This window comes from Castor canadensis, chromosome 13, assembly GCF_047511655.1.
Source record: "Castor canadensis chromosome 13, mCasCan1.hap1v2, whole genome shotgun sequence".
In the NCBI taxonomy this organism is placed as follows: domain Eukaryota; kingdom Metazoa; phylum Chordata; class Mammalia; order Rodentia; family Castoridae; genus Castor; species Castor canadensis.
The window spans coordinates 23,026,237-23,040,650 of NC_133398.1; the positions used below are offsets into that span (position 1 = coordinate 23,026,237).

The 14,414-nt window shown below is 41.0% G+C and overlaps 1 protein-coding gene across 1 annotated transcript; it reads left to right on the forward strand.

Annotated features, from left to right (window-relative positions):
* The first annotated feature begins 450 nt into the window (after positions 1–450).
* Positions 451–8,126, forward strand: LOC109692875 (prostaglandin reductase 1-like). The gene is made up of 3 exons (XM_074051262.1): positions 451–502; positions 1,630–1,797; positions 7,988–8,126. The coding sequence occupies exons 1-3, from the start codon at positions 480–482 to the stop codon at positions 8,079–8,081; spliced, it is 285 nt and encodes a 94-aa protein (XP_073907363.1). The 5' UTR covers positions 451–479; the 3' UTR covers positions 8,082–8,126.
* The last annotated feature ends 6,288 nt before the right edge of the window (positions 8,127–14,414 follow it).

Genomic DNA, 14,414 nt, shown 5'->3' on the forward strand with positions numbered 1-14,414 from the left:
GTGCGCACCTGTAATCCTAGCACTCAGAAGCTGAGTCTGGAAGATCACAAGTTCAAGGGCATTCTGAGCTACCTAGTGAAACCCTATTTCAAAAACCAAGACACAACACAAAACAAAATGTTAATTACCATCCCTTTTCTTGTGACTAGTGTTTTGTGGAACAAGGACCCAGCAGAGGACGTGTTACATTTTTGAAGTTGTGAATAGAAGCTCACTTTCATTTGACTATAGTAGTGAGAGTCTCCATAGAAACATACTGCCAAGTGCATCTTTGGGGTCACAGAGCAGAAAGACTTCTGCCAGCATTTTAACTGGCTGTGCTGCCCTTGTGTATCTGGGTTCTATTTCTCCACATGCTGCTACACCCACAGTTTTCAGTTTAGCTTAAAACTCAAGACAGTGTGTCCAAGATGCTCATAAGTAGTAAAAATGGATTTTTTTTCCAGAGTTGTCGCCAAAAATTTGAAGGAGGTGACACGATGATGGGTGAGCAAGTGGCCAGGTAATAAGTTACATTTCTACCAGTGCTTAGAAAATCTGTCCCTTCTTTACTTCCTGCTGGGCTCTGTCTCTGTCCATTACCCCTATAATTCCTTCAGCCTGTGTGGTTTACTCACTGTGTGATCCTGGAAGCAACGTGGGAACTCCTGTCCCCTTTGTGGCTAATCGAAAGGGAGTGAAGGATATTGTATTAGTCCCACTTTGATTGCTGTGACCAAATACCCAAGAGAAACAACTTAAAGGAGGAAGTATTTATTGTGGCTCATGGTTTCAGAGGTTTCAGTCTCCGTTGATTCTGGGCCCATGGTGAGGCAGAACATCATGGCTGAAATGGCAGACACTCCTCACTTCCTTGCAGACAGGAAGCAGAGTAAATGCCTGTCTTCTGACTCTCTCCTTTTTCTGCTTTTATTCCATCTGGGCCCCCAGCCTATGGAATGGTGCCACTCACAATCAGTGTGGATCTTTCTCCCTTAGTCAATCCTCTCTGGACCTGCCCTCACATACTCGCTCACAGATGTGCTCTCCTAACCTCTCAGGAGCTTCTCAATCCAGTCAAGTTGATAATCCCGATCAACTATCACAATCCCAGCTCTTGTCACCTTGACATTGAAGCATATCTCTGTAAAGCATGACATTCCACTCCCATCCCAGAAGACTCATGTTCACCTTATTATGCTAAATTCAGTCCATTCAGTCCATCTCCAAGACTTCTCATAGTCTATTTTATTTTTTTCTCAGTAGTGGGGTTTGAACTCAGGGGCTCATGTTTGCTAGGCAGGCTCTTTACCACTTGAGCCATGCCCTAGTCAAGTCCCTCTAGTCTTAACAATTGCAACATTGGTCAAAAGCCCAAGTTCAAAGTCTCCTCTGAGATTCAGAGCATCTGTACCCTCTCCTGGGTAACTTGGGTCAGAGGGTGGAGGCTTTCCCTTAAAAAGAACAGAAGCAGGTGAGGACAGGGATGGGTGCTGGACCATTTGAGAGAGTTCTTCTCTGATAGTCCCTATGCCAGCTGCTAAGAGAAAATCCACCTCAGTGCCCATGGATGAACCTTAATCACACATCATCCTTAACTCTGATGATAGGGAAGAGGTGGCATATGTCATAATGTGCTTTATCTTTCAGAGTCGTGGAAAGTAAAAACTCAGCCTTCCCAACAGGAACTGTTGTACTGACTTCATCAGGCTGGACAACGCACTCCATTTCTGATGGGAAGGGATTAGAACAGCTGTCTGCAGAGTGGCCCAAAAAGATACCACTGTCCTTGGCTCTGGGGACAGTAGGCATGCCAGGGTGAGTTTTAGGGGTATATTTCACTTGTTTGAATGCCTGACACTGAGGTTTCCCAAATTAGTTTGTCTGAATTTGGTCAATAAGAAAGGACTTGGGGTATTATAGGCCTAAGGCTGATTAGAGAAGATGGTAGGACTAAGAAGGGAAGGAGACCAACCCTAGAGTCCATTGATGGAATAGTGTATCACCTTAAAAACAAAGGGATTCCTGATATTTATAACATGTATGATCCTGGAATATGTTAAGTGAAGTAAGTCAGGCACAGAAAGTCAAATATGCAGTCTCACTTCTATGTTGTGTTAGTTTCTTGTCACTCTGACAAATACTTGAAACAATATAAAAGGCTCACAGTTTCACAGGGTTCAGTCCATGGTTGGCTCACTCCATTGTTTTGGACGTGAGGCGAGGCAGAGCATCATGGCAGAGAGAGTGTGATGGAATAGAACTGTGTGCCTCATGGCATCCTGTAAAAGGAAAGATGGTGAGGGACTTGGGAGAAGGTAGTTTTCTCCATGATACACCCCAGTGACCTACTTCCTCCAAGTGGCCCTATCCAATAATGCCATGATATTATAAACCCACCAAGAGATTCATCCATTGATTAGATCAGAGTCCTCATGATTCAATCACTTCTCAAAAGCCCCACCTTGAAACCCTGTATTGGGAGCCGAGCCTTCAACACATGAGCCTTTTGGGAAGACACCTCACATCCAAACTGTAGAATATAGGTGGAATCTGTAAAAGTTGAACTCATGGAAGCAGAGAGGGAATGACAGGTTCCAGGGGCTGAGGGCTAGGGGACTGGGGAAATGTCAATCAAACGATACAAATGTTTACTTAGAAGGATAAATTCAAGAGATGTGTCATGAAATGTGGTGACTATAGTTAACAACAATATATTGTATTTGAAAGTTACTAAGAAGGTAGATTTGAAGTGTTCTTGCCACAAAAATGATACCTATGTGAGGTCATGTGTATGTTAACTGGCTTAATTTAGCCATTCCACTATATATTTCTTGAAAAAATATGTCGTATACAATTTTAATTTCTGAATTAATGGATGGGCTAGAATTAGCTTTGAGGCTAAAGAAAAGGGGGAAAACCAGGCCAGGGACTGTGAGGTCTGAAGAGAAAGTAGCTGTGAGAAGTGACATTGTCCCTCCAAGCAGGTGACAGATGGTGATATCAAGGAACCAGCTCTAGTTGAGTGCAACGGTACATACCTCCAGTACCAGCTACTCAAGATGCTGAGATGGGAGGATCCTTTGGTCCCCCGAATTTGAGACCAACCTGAGCTATAGAGCAAAGCCTTTTCAAAAAAATAATTATTTAAAATAAAATGATAAAAAATAGCAATTTTTAAAAAGGAACTAATCCTGTGCCTGGGAGGCTCTTGGCTTCACTCACTGCTCATCTTTGCCTTCCCCTTAGAGTATAGAAAAGGAAAGAAAATTCTGTCTATCCTAGTCTATTTGCGCTTTTGCTCCTTCCTCACTGTTCCCTACACACATCAGAATTTCCTGCAGTGTAAGAAGATCTGGAGTTTAAATAATTGACTTTGTACAGTTGCTCAGCTTGGAACTAACTTCCAACAGTCACACTCTCATGGCTTTATCACTCAAAAGACTCCAGGTCTTCCGGTGTCTCCTCGCCAGTTCCCAACCAAATGTTAGACCTCAGGTTTCCTTTCATGCCTTGGCAAAGCTTTAGGGATCCCCGAATTCACTTCTTTCCTTTCTCTAAGTTGTGTGATTTTTTTCTTTCCTGTTGTTTTCAGTTTTAGTTTTTCTTTTTCTTTTCTTTTTCCTTTATCCATCTTCCTTTCCTCTTCCTTTAAGGAATTCTAAAGAGTAAGGTGGAAATATATAACCCCGCCAAGTGATTAGCTTTTCTGAAACAACTTCTAGATACCACAAGTTCATAGTCCAATTAGCATTTGAATTCAGAATAGTACTGCAAGAGCATCATTGTGAAATTAGTGGATCCTTAATACCTTCTCATGTTCCATTTCTGGACACTGGCCAGAATTACGGCCCTTTCTGGTATGTCCTGTGCCCTCTCCTGGTGAGAGGTCTTCCTCCCTCCTTGTCATCCCACCTGTCCTCTCTAGACTATAAGGCAAGTGTAGGACCACAGAAGTGAGGGTACATAATGAGGAAACTTCATGACTTAGCAGGGGAAAGTAGTTTGTAAAGTATTAGGACACTTTGTCTCCTAAAACTGAAGATTATTTATTCATTTGTGCATATTTCTTCTTCATCTGTTCATGTGCACTTTTACTGTACTCAATCAACTTTGTGCCCATGGTTCTCAATGATTCAGGGGAGGAGTTACGTCATGCCTGCTTCTAAGCTGGCTGTAGCCACATGTCACCCATTCTTTGAGACTTCCTGCCATTATGGGAACTTACCAATGGTATGGGTCAACTTTCAAGAATTCTGGGACAGAGACAGCCATAGTGGCATAATCCCAGTACTCAGGAAGCTGAGGCAGGAGGATCTCAAGTTGAAGATCAGCCTGGACTACATTGTGATTTTTCTAGGTCAACCTGAACTACAGAACAAGACCCTGTCTGAAAAACAAAAACAAAACAAAAAGAATGCTAGAATTGCGGCCATAGACTGTAAAAGCAGTTGACTTTGAAACCAAGATGTCATTCAGGTGTCCAAGCTCCACAGATTGAGCAGTTCCCCCCAAATATTGCATCATTCTCATCAGTGCAGTTGGCAGAGTTCATATGTTTTACTCTCCAAGCAAAATTGATTGTATTTCAGTCCCCTTTGGTCCAAAGTAAACCTTTCACTTTCTCCCAAGGATTTCTTTTCTGTTGAATCCTCCATCTTGTCTCCATTTGCTAGGCAGCTTTCATCACCATAGCAAATAATTGAGATAACCAACTGAGATAACCAAAAGGGGTATTTTAGAGGTTCCAATTGATTGGCTTTGAGCTTTTGGACCTGTGGTGAGGCAGCACAGAATGGCAGGAGCACATCGTAAATGGCAGTGGCACATGGCAGAGTCAATCTACTTACCTCATTACCAGGAAATGAAAGTGAAAAAGAAGAAAAGGCTGGAGTCCCACAAGCCCCTTCAAGGTGACCCCTCAATGACCTAAATACATCCCACAAGGCACAACCTCTTAAAGTCTCCATCACCTCCAAAAGTGCCACCCTCGGAAATAAATCTTTAATACATGGGCCTTCGGGGGGACATTTAAGAATCAAACTGTTGAGTGTAGTGACACATGCCTATAATCCTAGCACTCAGGAGCCTGAGGCAAAAGGGTTTGGAGTATTGAGTTCAAGTAGTATGAGGTATGTAGCAAGTTCCAGACAAGCCTGGGCTACATAGTGACATAGTGAGATTCCATCTGAGAGGGAAAGAGAGGGAGACAGAGGGAGAGTGGGAGGGAGGGAGAGAGAAAGAGTTAGGGAGAGAAAGAAAGAACTACTTAAAAATCCTTGTTTCTTCCCTTAGCCTAACTGCCTACATTGGTCTAGTTGACATCTTTGATGTGAAGGAAGGAGAAACAGTTCTGGTCAGTGCCGCAGCAGGAGCAGTGGGCTCTGTTTTTGGGCAGATAGCAAAGCTATCTTCCTCCAGGAAATTTATTCAGGACTCACAGTGTGTACTGGGAATGCAACAGTGAACACAGTGGACCTTCCCTGGCCTCAAGAAGTTTTCAATATGTTGGATCTGCTCTAGAAGTTAGAGATTGAGAAGTGGAAGAAATGGGAGAACACTGTTCCCAATCTCTTCAGAATAAGCTGAACATAGCTATTTGATAATACTGAGTTATCAAGTGAGGAATGGGCTCCATCAGCAGTAATGAGGTTGGAAGCCCTTTTCTGTTTTTTACTGAAAGTCTCTTGGTATAGCTTCACTTCCAATCTTCATGATTGTCACCAACAACAGAGAGACTTGAGATCAGCCAAGCTAAGTGTCATGGCGCCATTGCAATGACTGCTGAACCAGAAAGAAATAGGGCAGCCAGCACAGAGCAGTGGGGCCATGGCTTGTAAAACTACCTCTTGGGAGGTAACCAAGGCCCAGAAATTTTGGCTCTGATTTGAGCTGGTCTCTGATGAAAAGATCCAATCTGATGGTGGTATTCAGAGCAGCAAGCAGCTCAGACTGGGTCAGGGTTGTTATTACAGAGTGGGAATATGCCAAGGGGATTTCACTTGGCTGACCTAGCTTCGCCAAAAGGCTGTGATGCAGGACACAGGAGCTAGGTCCTGAGTCCTAGAGGACAAGGTAGTGGACTATCAGTGAGTACAGGAATCCACCCAACAGCCAAAGGCTCAGGCTATTCTCCAGTACTATTGCAGGCTTGGAATATAAATATGAGGCTGCCATAGAGGTTGTAGAAATTATTTATCTAAGTAAGTAAGTAAATAAATAAATAGGAGTAGAGGTTGAATTTTATAGATGCTATTTCACCTTACTAACTTTGCAATCAGTAAGTTTTATTTCTGTTTCAACATGGAACAGTTATAGCAATCCTAGAATAAGTTTTATTTATATGTGGTGTATTGTATATTTATATCTTTGGAATTGGTTTGATTTTTTTGTGTGTTTTTGTTTTTCTTCTTAGTTTGGTGCTGGGGACTGAACCCAGGCTCTAGCACATTTTAGGCACATGGACTACACCCTTAGTCCTGATTCAATAACATTTTATAGAGAGTTCTTTTTAAGTTACAGTTTTTTTTTGGAGGCATGGAGGTTTGAACTCAGGGTCTCATGCTTGCTAGGCCAGTGCTCCTAACTGCTTGAGCTACTCTGCCAGCCCTACAGAGAGTTTTTGCATCTTTATAAGTGAATTTGGTTTAAAGTTTTGGCTTTTTTTTTCTGAACCAGAGTTTCTAGCTAGATTTTGTTTATGATGGATTTACAAATCTTCCAATTGCAAATATTTTCTTAAAAATATGAGGAAGAATGCTGGGGGCTATACCTGAAGGTATAACTCAGTTGTAGGTCACTTTCCCTATTGTATGTGAAGTCCTGGGTTTGGGCCCCAACACTCAAAACAAATAAACAGGCAAAAAATTACAAAGGATTTTTAGTCCAAAAATCTGACAGGATTTGCCATTAAAATTATTCCTTTCACAATCCCAAGTACCACAAAGAAAAAAGCAAAACTTATTTTATAGTCAACCCTTCTGTTCATTTTATGTGTATTTCATATCAGTAACAGATAACTGCATTTTACTTTTTACCCCATCTGAAAGTCTTCATGTTTTAAGAGGTAAATTTAAGCCATTTATAATTAATTGTCAAAACTGGAATGCTGGGGATGGGAGTGTAGCTCAGTGGCAGAGCACTTCTCTATCATGTGATAGGCCCTGGGTTTGATCCCCAACACCAAAATTAAAAACAAAACAAAATCCAAGCTGAAATGTTTAGCCATATGTATGCTATTTTATTTTGTTTAGTTAATATTTTTCTCCTTATTATTTTATTTTTCTCTAATTACTTAACATCTAAGTTTTGTTTAGATTCTGCTAGTGTTTACCTTTTCTTTAAAATTCTCTTATTTATATTTTGCTAGTATCTATATATACATATTTTCTATTAAAAACAATAAGTTACATGTGTATATCAACTTCCAAAGTAGTATATTTTACCCTTTTATTCTACTGCCATTTCTTAGATTTAGTTTCAACATCTTAGGTTTAAATTCCAGACTCTTATTAAGGTTTATTGGATGAGACGTCTGAAGATGTACTGGTTAATGTGACAGCAGGAACAGTGGACTCTGTTGTTGGGCAAATGGATTAATAATTTGATAACATTATTGGGTACTAACTAGGAGGTGGGAACAGCCTGGAGAGTGTAGGTCACTGGAGGGGGTGTGTGCTTTGGAAGGGTTCATCTTTTCCCAGACACCTGTCCTGTTCCTGGCTGCCATGAGGGGAGAAGCTTTCTTCTGCCATGCCCTTTCTCCATGGTGTTCAGCTTTACCATAGGCCCAGAAACACAGAGCCAAGTGGCCATGGCCTGAAACCTCTGCGACCATGAGCTAAAATAAATCTGTCCTGCTTTAGTTGTTTTTTCTTGCATATTTTGTCACGAAAAGGAAACATTGACACAAGGTTTGATATTGGGGAATGTGACAGTATAAACTAGGAAACAAGACTTGGGCCATGCTTCTGGCTCATTAACCGTTCCCATTTTTCTTTCCTTTTAGGGCTGCAAAGTTGTTGGATCAGCAGGGTCTGATGAAAAGGTGGCCTACCTTAAAAAGATTGGATTTGATGTTGCCTTTAACTATAAGACAGTAGAGTCTTTGGAAAAAGCTTTGAAAGAAGCCTCTCCTGATGGGTATGATTGTTATTTTGACAATGTAAGTACAAACTTCATTCATCTGATTTATTAACAATAGAGTGTTATATAAAGGAATATATTTTTACTTTCTTTTTTTGGTGGTATTGGGGTTTTGAACTCAGGGCATTGCACTGGCTAGGCAGGGGTTCTACCACTTAAGCCACTCTGCCAACACAAAGGAACCTATTTCCAAAGTTCCCACCTAAAATGCATGACAAAAGTACATGTGCCTTTAAGCTAAAACTTCATTAGGATGTAATTCACACGGCATGTATTTCATTCATTGAAGCTGTAGAATTCTGGGCTGGGGTATAGTTCAGTGCAGTGCTTGCCTAGGGAGTACACATGTGAGGCACTGGGTTCAATCTCCAGCACTGCAACAAATTAAAAAAAAATTAAAATTAATGTGTAGAACTCACTATTTTTAGTACATTCACCAAGTCATAGAACCATCACCACCATCACTTTTAGAATCTATCCATCATCCCAAGAGGAAACTCTCATCACCAGTCACCCTTCATTTTTGCCCTGAAAAGTGGTGTTTTTGTGACTGTCTTCTTCCACTGAGTAAAATGTTTTCAAGGTCCACCCATGTTGCAGCATGTGTCAGTTCTCATTGCTTTTTTGGCTGAATACTATGCCACGATACAAATGTGTCACATTTTCTTTATCCTCTAGTCAGCTGATGGGCATCTGAGGTTTTTTTCCCTATGTGGCCATTCTATAACTGCTGCTGTGAATGTCATGTACAAGTTTTTGTGAGCACATGTTGTCATTTCTCTTGGGAATTCACCTATCAGTGCAGTGGACAGGTCACACAGCAACTTCATGTTTGACATTTTGAGAGACCGCCAAAGTGTTTTGCAAAGTGGCCACACTTACTTCCAACCACAGTCTTTGAGGATTTAACTTTTCCACATCCTCACCAACACTTGTAATGACCCATTTTCTTATTACAGCCATCTTAGCCAGTTTAAAGTGATAACTCATTGTGGTTTTGGTTTGCATTTCCAAGCCAAATGGTGGCTAATGATACTGATGATCCCTTTGTGTTCGTTAAATTGTGTCACGTTTTGGAGAAACGTGGACTCAAATTCTTTGCCTGTTTTTAAATGGGTGGTTTCTGAATTCCCTGTGTACCTGGCTACAAGTCCCTTATCAGATACAGTTGATTTTCATTATTGTGGAACACTGAACCATAATAATGCTCCTAGAGAAATATGTACATATGTGTGCTTTTCTCAAATAAAGTAAAATCTTAAATGCTAAAAACAACTACTCTAGTAGTTTCTATTTTCTTTATTTTACCAAAGAGAGACTGAGGCCCAGAGTGGTAAATCAACTGCCTGGGGTCCCTCCACTTCTGACCCTCACAAAGTTGGTATCCATTTGTCATCCAACTCTGCCCAGAGCCAGAGCTCTGGAAATACACTGCCCTGCCCCCTGCTGTCCATCCTTTGTCATCTCTCTATGAGAGTTGGAACAAGAGCTTCACTTTTCTTGTTCTGCTGGGAGCATCTGTGCCTTTTTCCTTGCTCAGTGCACATCTGAAAATGACCTGGGAACGCTCTGAGTGTGGATTTTGAAGGTACAAGTAAATTTTAGCAAGACCAAGTCACAAACCTGTAATTGACTAAAACTGAAGAACAACTGTATGTGATTTGCAAACATTTTCTCCTGTGAGTTGTCTTCTCCCTTGATGGTATCCTTTGAAGCATGGTGTTTAAATTTTGATAAAGTCTAATTTGTTGTTTTTCTTTTTTTGCTTGGGCTTTTGGTGTCACATCCAGCAAGACCTTTGCCTTAGTCAGGGTCACTAAAATTTATTCTATTTCTGTGTTGTATTCTAAGAGTTTCATAATTTTAGTCCTTGTATTCACATCTGTGTATTTAAATTTTTTTTGGGGGGGTGATACTGGGATTTGAACTCAGGCCTTTCACTTGCTAGGTTGGTGTTCTGCTTCTTGAGCCATGCCACAGCCCTTTATTGCATTTTAAATAAATTTGTGTGTAGGGTATGAGAAAGAAGTCCAATTCCATTCTTTTCTACCTGAGTATTCAGTTGTGCACCATGTGGTGAAAAAACTGTTTTCTCCCCTATTGAATTGTTTTGGTATTCATGTAGAAAATCAACTTGATCCATTTTTGGACTCCCAATTCAGTTCTACTGATCTATATTTCAGTTCCTTAATTGGAAAGTATGGGTCTTCTAATTTTGTTCTTCATATGCCTTTTGAACATATTTCTTTTTTTTTTCATTTTTCTTTTATTATTCATATGTGCATACAAGGCTTGGTTCATTTCTCCCCCTGCTCCCACTCCCTCCCTTACCACCCACTCCGCCCCCTCCCTCTCCCTCCCCAATACCCAGCAGAAGCTATTTTGCCTTTATTTCTAATTTTGTTGTAGAGAGAGTATAAGCAATAATAGGAAGGAACAAGGGTTTTTGCTGGTTGAGATAAGGATAGCTATACAGGGCATTGACTCACATTGATTTCCTGTGCGTGGGTGTTACCTTCTAGGTTAATTCTTTTTGATCTAACCTTTTCTCTAGTTCCTGGTCCCCTTTTCCTATTGGCCTCAGTTGCTTTAAGGTATCTGCTTTAGTTTCTCTGCGTTAAGGGCAACAAATGCTAGCTAGTTTTTTAGGTGTCTTACCTATCCTCACCCTTTCCTTGTGTGCTCTCGCTTTTATCATGTGCTCATAGTCCAATCCCCTTGTTGTGTTTGCCCTTGATCTAATGTCCACATATGAGGGAGAACATACAATTTTTGGTCTTTTGGGCCAGGCTAACCTCACTCAGAACGATGTTCTCCAATTCCATCCATTTACCAGCCAATGATAACATTTCGTTCTTCTTCATGGCTGCATAGAATTCCATCGTGTATAGATACCACATTTTCTTAATCCATTCATCAGTGGTGGGGCATCTTGGCTGTTTCCATAACTTGGCTATTGTGAATAGTGCCGCAATAAACATGGATGTGCAGGTGCCTCTGGAGTAACCTGTGTCACAGTCTTTTGGGTATATCCCCTGAACATATTTCTTATATTTCTTAGATTATAGGGCAATAAGACTACTGCACTGAGTAGAGAACCCCAATATTTAATACCCTAAAGTAATATAAGGTATACTCCTCGGGTTAAAGATTTGTGTTCATTTCTGATGTCTTCTCCTAACTCCAATTTTATGTACCGTTGTGCTAGTTCAGTTTTATTACTGCTAAAACAGTATTGTGAAATAACGATTGTGACTTATTGATTCTCCTAAATCTGGTACTAGATCATTTAAGGTGTTTGTTTGTTTGTTTCCCCTGTCTATTTAGGTTGGTGGAGAGTTTACAAACACTGTTATACACCAAATGAAAAAATTTGGAAAAATTGCGATATGTGGGTCCATTTCTACCTATGACCGTACTGACAACCTTCCCCCAGGTAAGGAATTCGTGCAGACGATCACAGGTAAAGGAAGACTGGACAAGGGGAAGGACCAGAGGTAGGAAATAGAACAGGGGCTATCAAAATATTACAAAGACTTCCTTATGAAATAATATTTATTGAAATAAAAATAATCTTATATATTTTGCACCAAATTAGCTTGCATAAGATTTCAATATTGAAAAATAGTAAAGTCCATAAGTATGGAAGAGACACATAATTTTTTGAAGTTTTAGGCTTTTACCTATTATTTTCTACAAAATTGAGATAAGATAGCCATGATTTGATTTGGAAACAGAGCACCTTGGTTCTTCAGATATTAGACCTATTTCTGGAGATGTGGGAAGGTTGGAGGGTCACTTGCTATGGTTGAAGGGAGCGGCAGGCTGCATTGTCCTTCACAGTCTTGGGCGTTGTACTTCACCTCCTGGAACAGCAAGACACCTTGCCTGACCAGGCTGGCCATTTCCACTGAAAGAGAAAGGAGCATGCAATTCCTCCTTCATTCCTTGTTCTGTTTCTTCAGTGCCCTGGTGTACTCTACATCCCCACTTCCTCACACTCTTATGCCAAAGTCACTTTCTTCTCCCCCCTTTACACTCCCAGAGATCCAGAAGCAGTGTCAACAGAGGGCCATATTCATCACTTCAAGCCCTATGACAGATATTGTACAGGTCTCATTTTATGGGTGGGAAGATGAATGGCTGAGACAACCAGACTCCTTAAATCCTATTAGCAACAACTCAAAACAAAGACCAGACTGCTGAGCTCCTCATGTAGACTCCTTTTATGTTACCCCAATTCTGTGCTCTTATTGAGGCTGCAGATTTACCTGGGTTCCCAAAAAGGAGAAAAAGAACAAAATGGAATCTTCAAGATTCAGGAAGTCATAAATCAGATGGTTACTTATTCTATGACAAGCTTAACTAAAGGGAATGAAATCTTATAGCTCACTAATTAACAACTCAAGTGCTCGGAGCAGAAGGGACTAAGGACAATTTGCAGATTCCTTTTGGGGGCATGAAGAAGCAAAGGCACTATCTTTTCCAGAAAGGAAACCCAGATTCACTTGATAATCTTTCTTATAAGAGCTTTTATTTCCCTCTATGTTTTTCCAATTTATGATAAGCTAGAATCATGGGAAATCATCTTCCCATCAACTGAGTGGACCTTCAGGTTATATTTCCTGAACCACAGTCCAATTAGGGACAGCCACATATTTTGGATGTAGTAACTTGATCTAGTGTTTGGAAGCTCAGCTGCACATTAGGACTTGGAGATGGCAGCTGTACTTGTCCATTCCATTTTAATCACATGGGATTCTGCCTTGCTTCTGATCCCCAGCAGTCCTAACATGTCCCCACTAGGAGGCAAGTAGTTATCCCTGCCAACTTTACTGCCACCTTTGCTTATTTGGTCTCAAAAAACAACCCAACATTCTCACCAGGATGGACAGCCCAGCAACAGTATGTCACTGTCCTCCAAGAAAATGAGGTTTCCAATTCTTAACTCAAAGAGGAATAGAAAGGACATGGGCCTTCTGGAGAAGGATGCTTTCCCTGTGACCAGGCTAGCATTTGGCTGTGTTCCTTTTCAGACATCAGTTGCTGTTGGTTCAAGACAAATCTTCCAGACTGCTAATGCAGCTTTCATTAAAGTAGTCAGTGAGGATGTAGGCTGGGGCGATTCCAGTTATCCAGGAGCCCGAGGACGGATTCTACCATTTGTCTTGGCTGGAAAGGCCTGGATATTTCCTAGACATGGTCTCTGGTCTTCTTAGAACTTGTAAGACTATGTTCAGTTATCATTCTCACAGTTTCTGGTCACTTAGCATGCTTGGGTAGATAAGCTAGGTAGCTAATACAACCTTTTGTTTCTCTCACAGAGCAGTCCCTCTTTTTTTGTTGTTGTTGTTATTATTGTGCTGGGTGGGGGTATATTGAGTATTTGCAGAAGTTCTTACAATGTATCAAATATATCATATTTGAATTCAGACCTTTAAGGCTATAGTTAGTTCTCTTTGTGGTCTTTCTAGGCTGGTGGCTTTCCAAGGCTGGGCCTAGAACCAGCGAGTGCCATTAGCATCTCCTGGATTGGTTAGAAATACAGATTATTGAGAACAACTCCCCTGATTTCTCATTGTGGATTATTTCTCATTCACAGTGAGAAATCAGGGGAAGGATTCAGCAATTCTTTTCACAAGTCTCCACCTGATTCTCATACACGCTACATTTGAGAATTACAATCAGGTTTGCTCTTGGCACCTGAAATGGTGAGGGCAGGGGCACATGTGGCAATTGTTGAGTCTTTTGATCTATTGTGTCTTAGTGGCACTTAGACTTGGGAGTGAACACTGGCTTTACATCACTTAGAACATAATAAAATGGGTTTATAGCCCAGAATAAGTCATAAAGAGGAGCATCCTATATACTGAAAATATCAGGGCAGTCAAAAAAAAAAAACCCTCATTTGAGCAGTGCAGAATATTTTTCATATGTTGTTGCTGGGGTCTCTGTCTGCTCCATGGAGGAGGTTTTTGGTGGACTTTGCTTCCAGCATGTGAGAGATGACTGTTCCTTGACGGCCTGGTCTGTGCAAGGCCTCCTGATGTGCATTAGTTTCCTACTGCTGCTGTAACAAATGACCAGCTTAGTGCTGAAAACAGCACAAATTTACTCTTATAGTTCTGGGGGTCAGTGGTCTAAAATGGGCAGCATTTAGACTGGACCGTGTTCTTCTTGAAGCTCTAGAGGAGAATATGTTCTTTGCCTTTTCAGAATCCAAAGTCTGACACATTCCTTGGCATGTGGCCTCTCTTCCTCCATCTTCCAAGCCAGCAACATAGGATTTT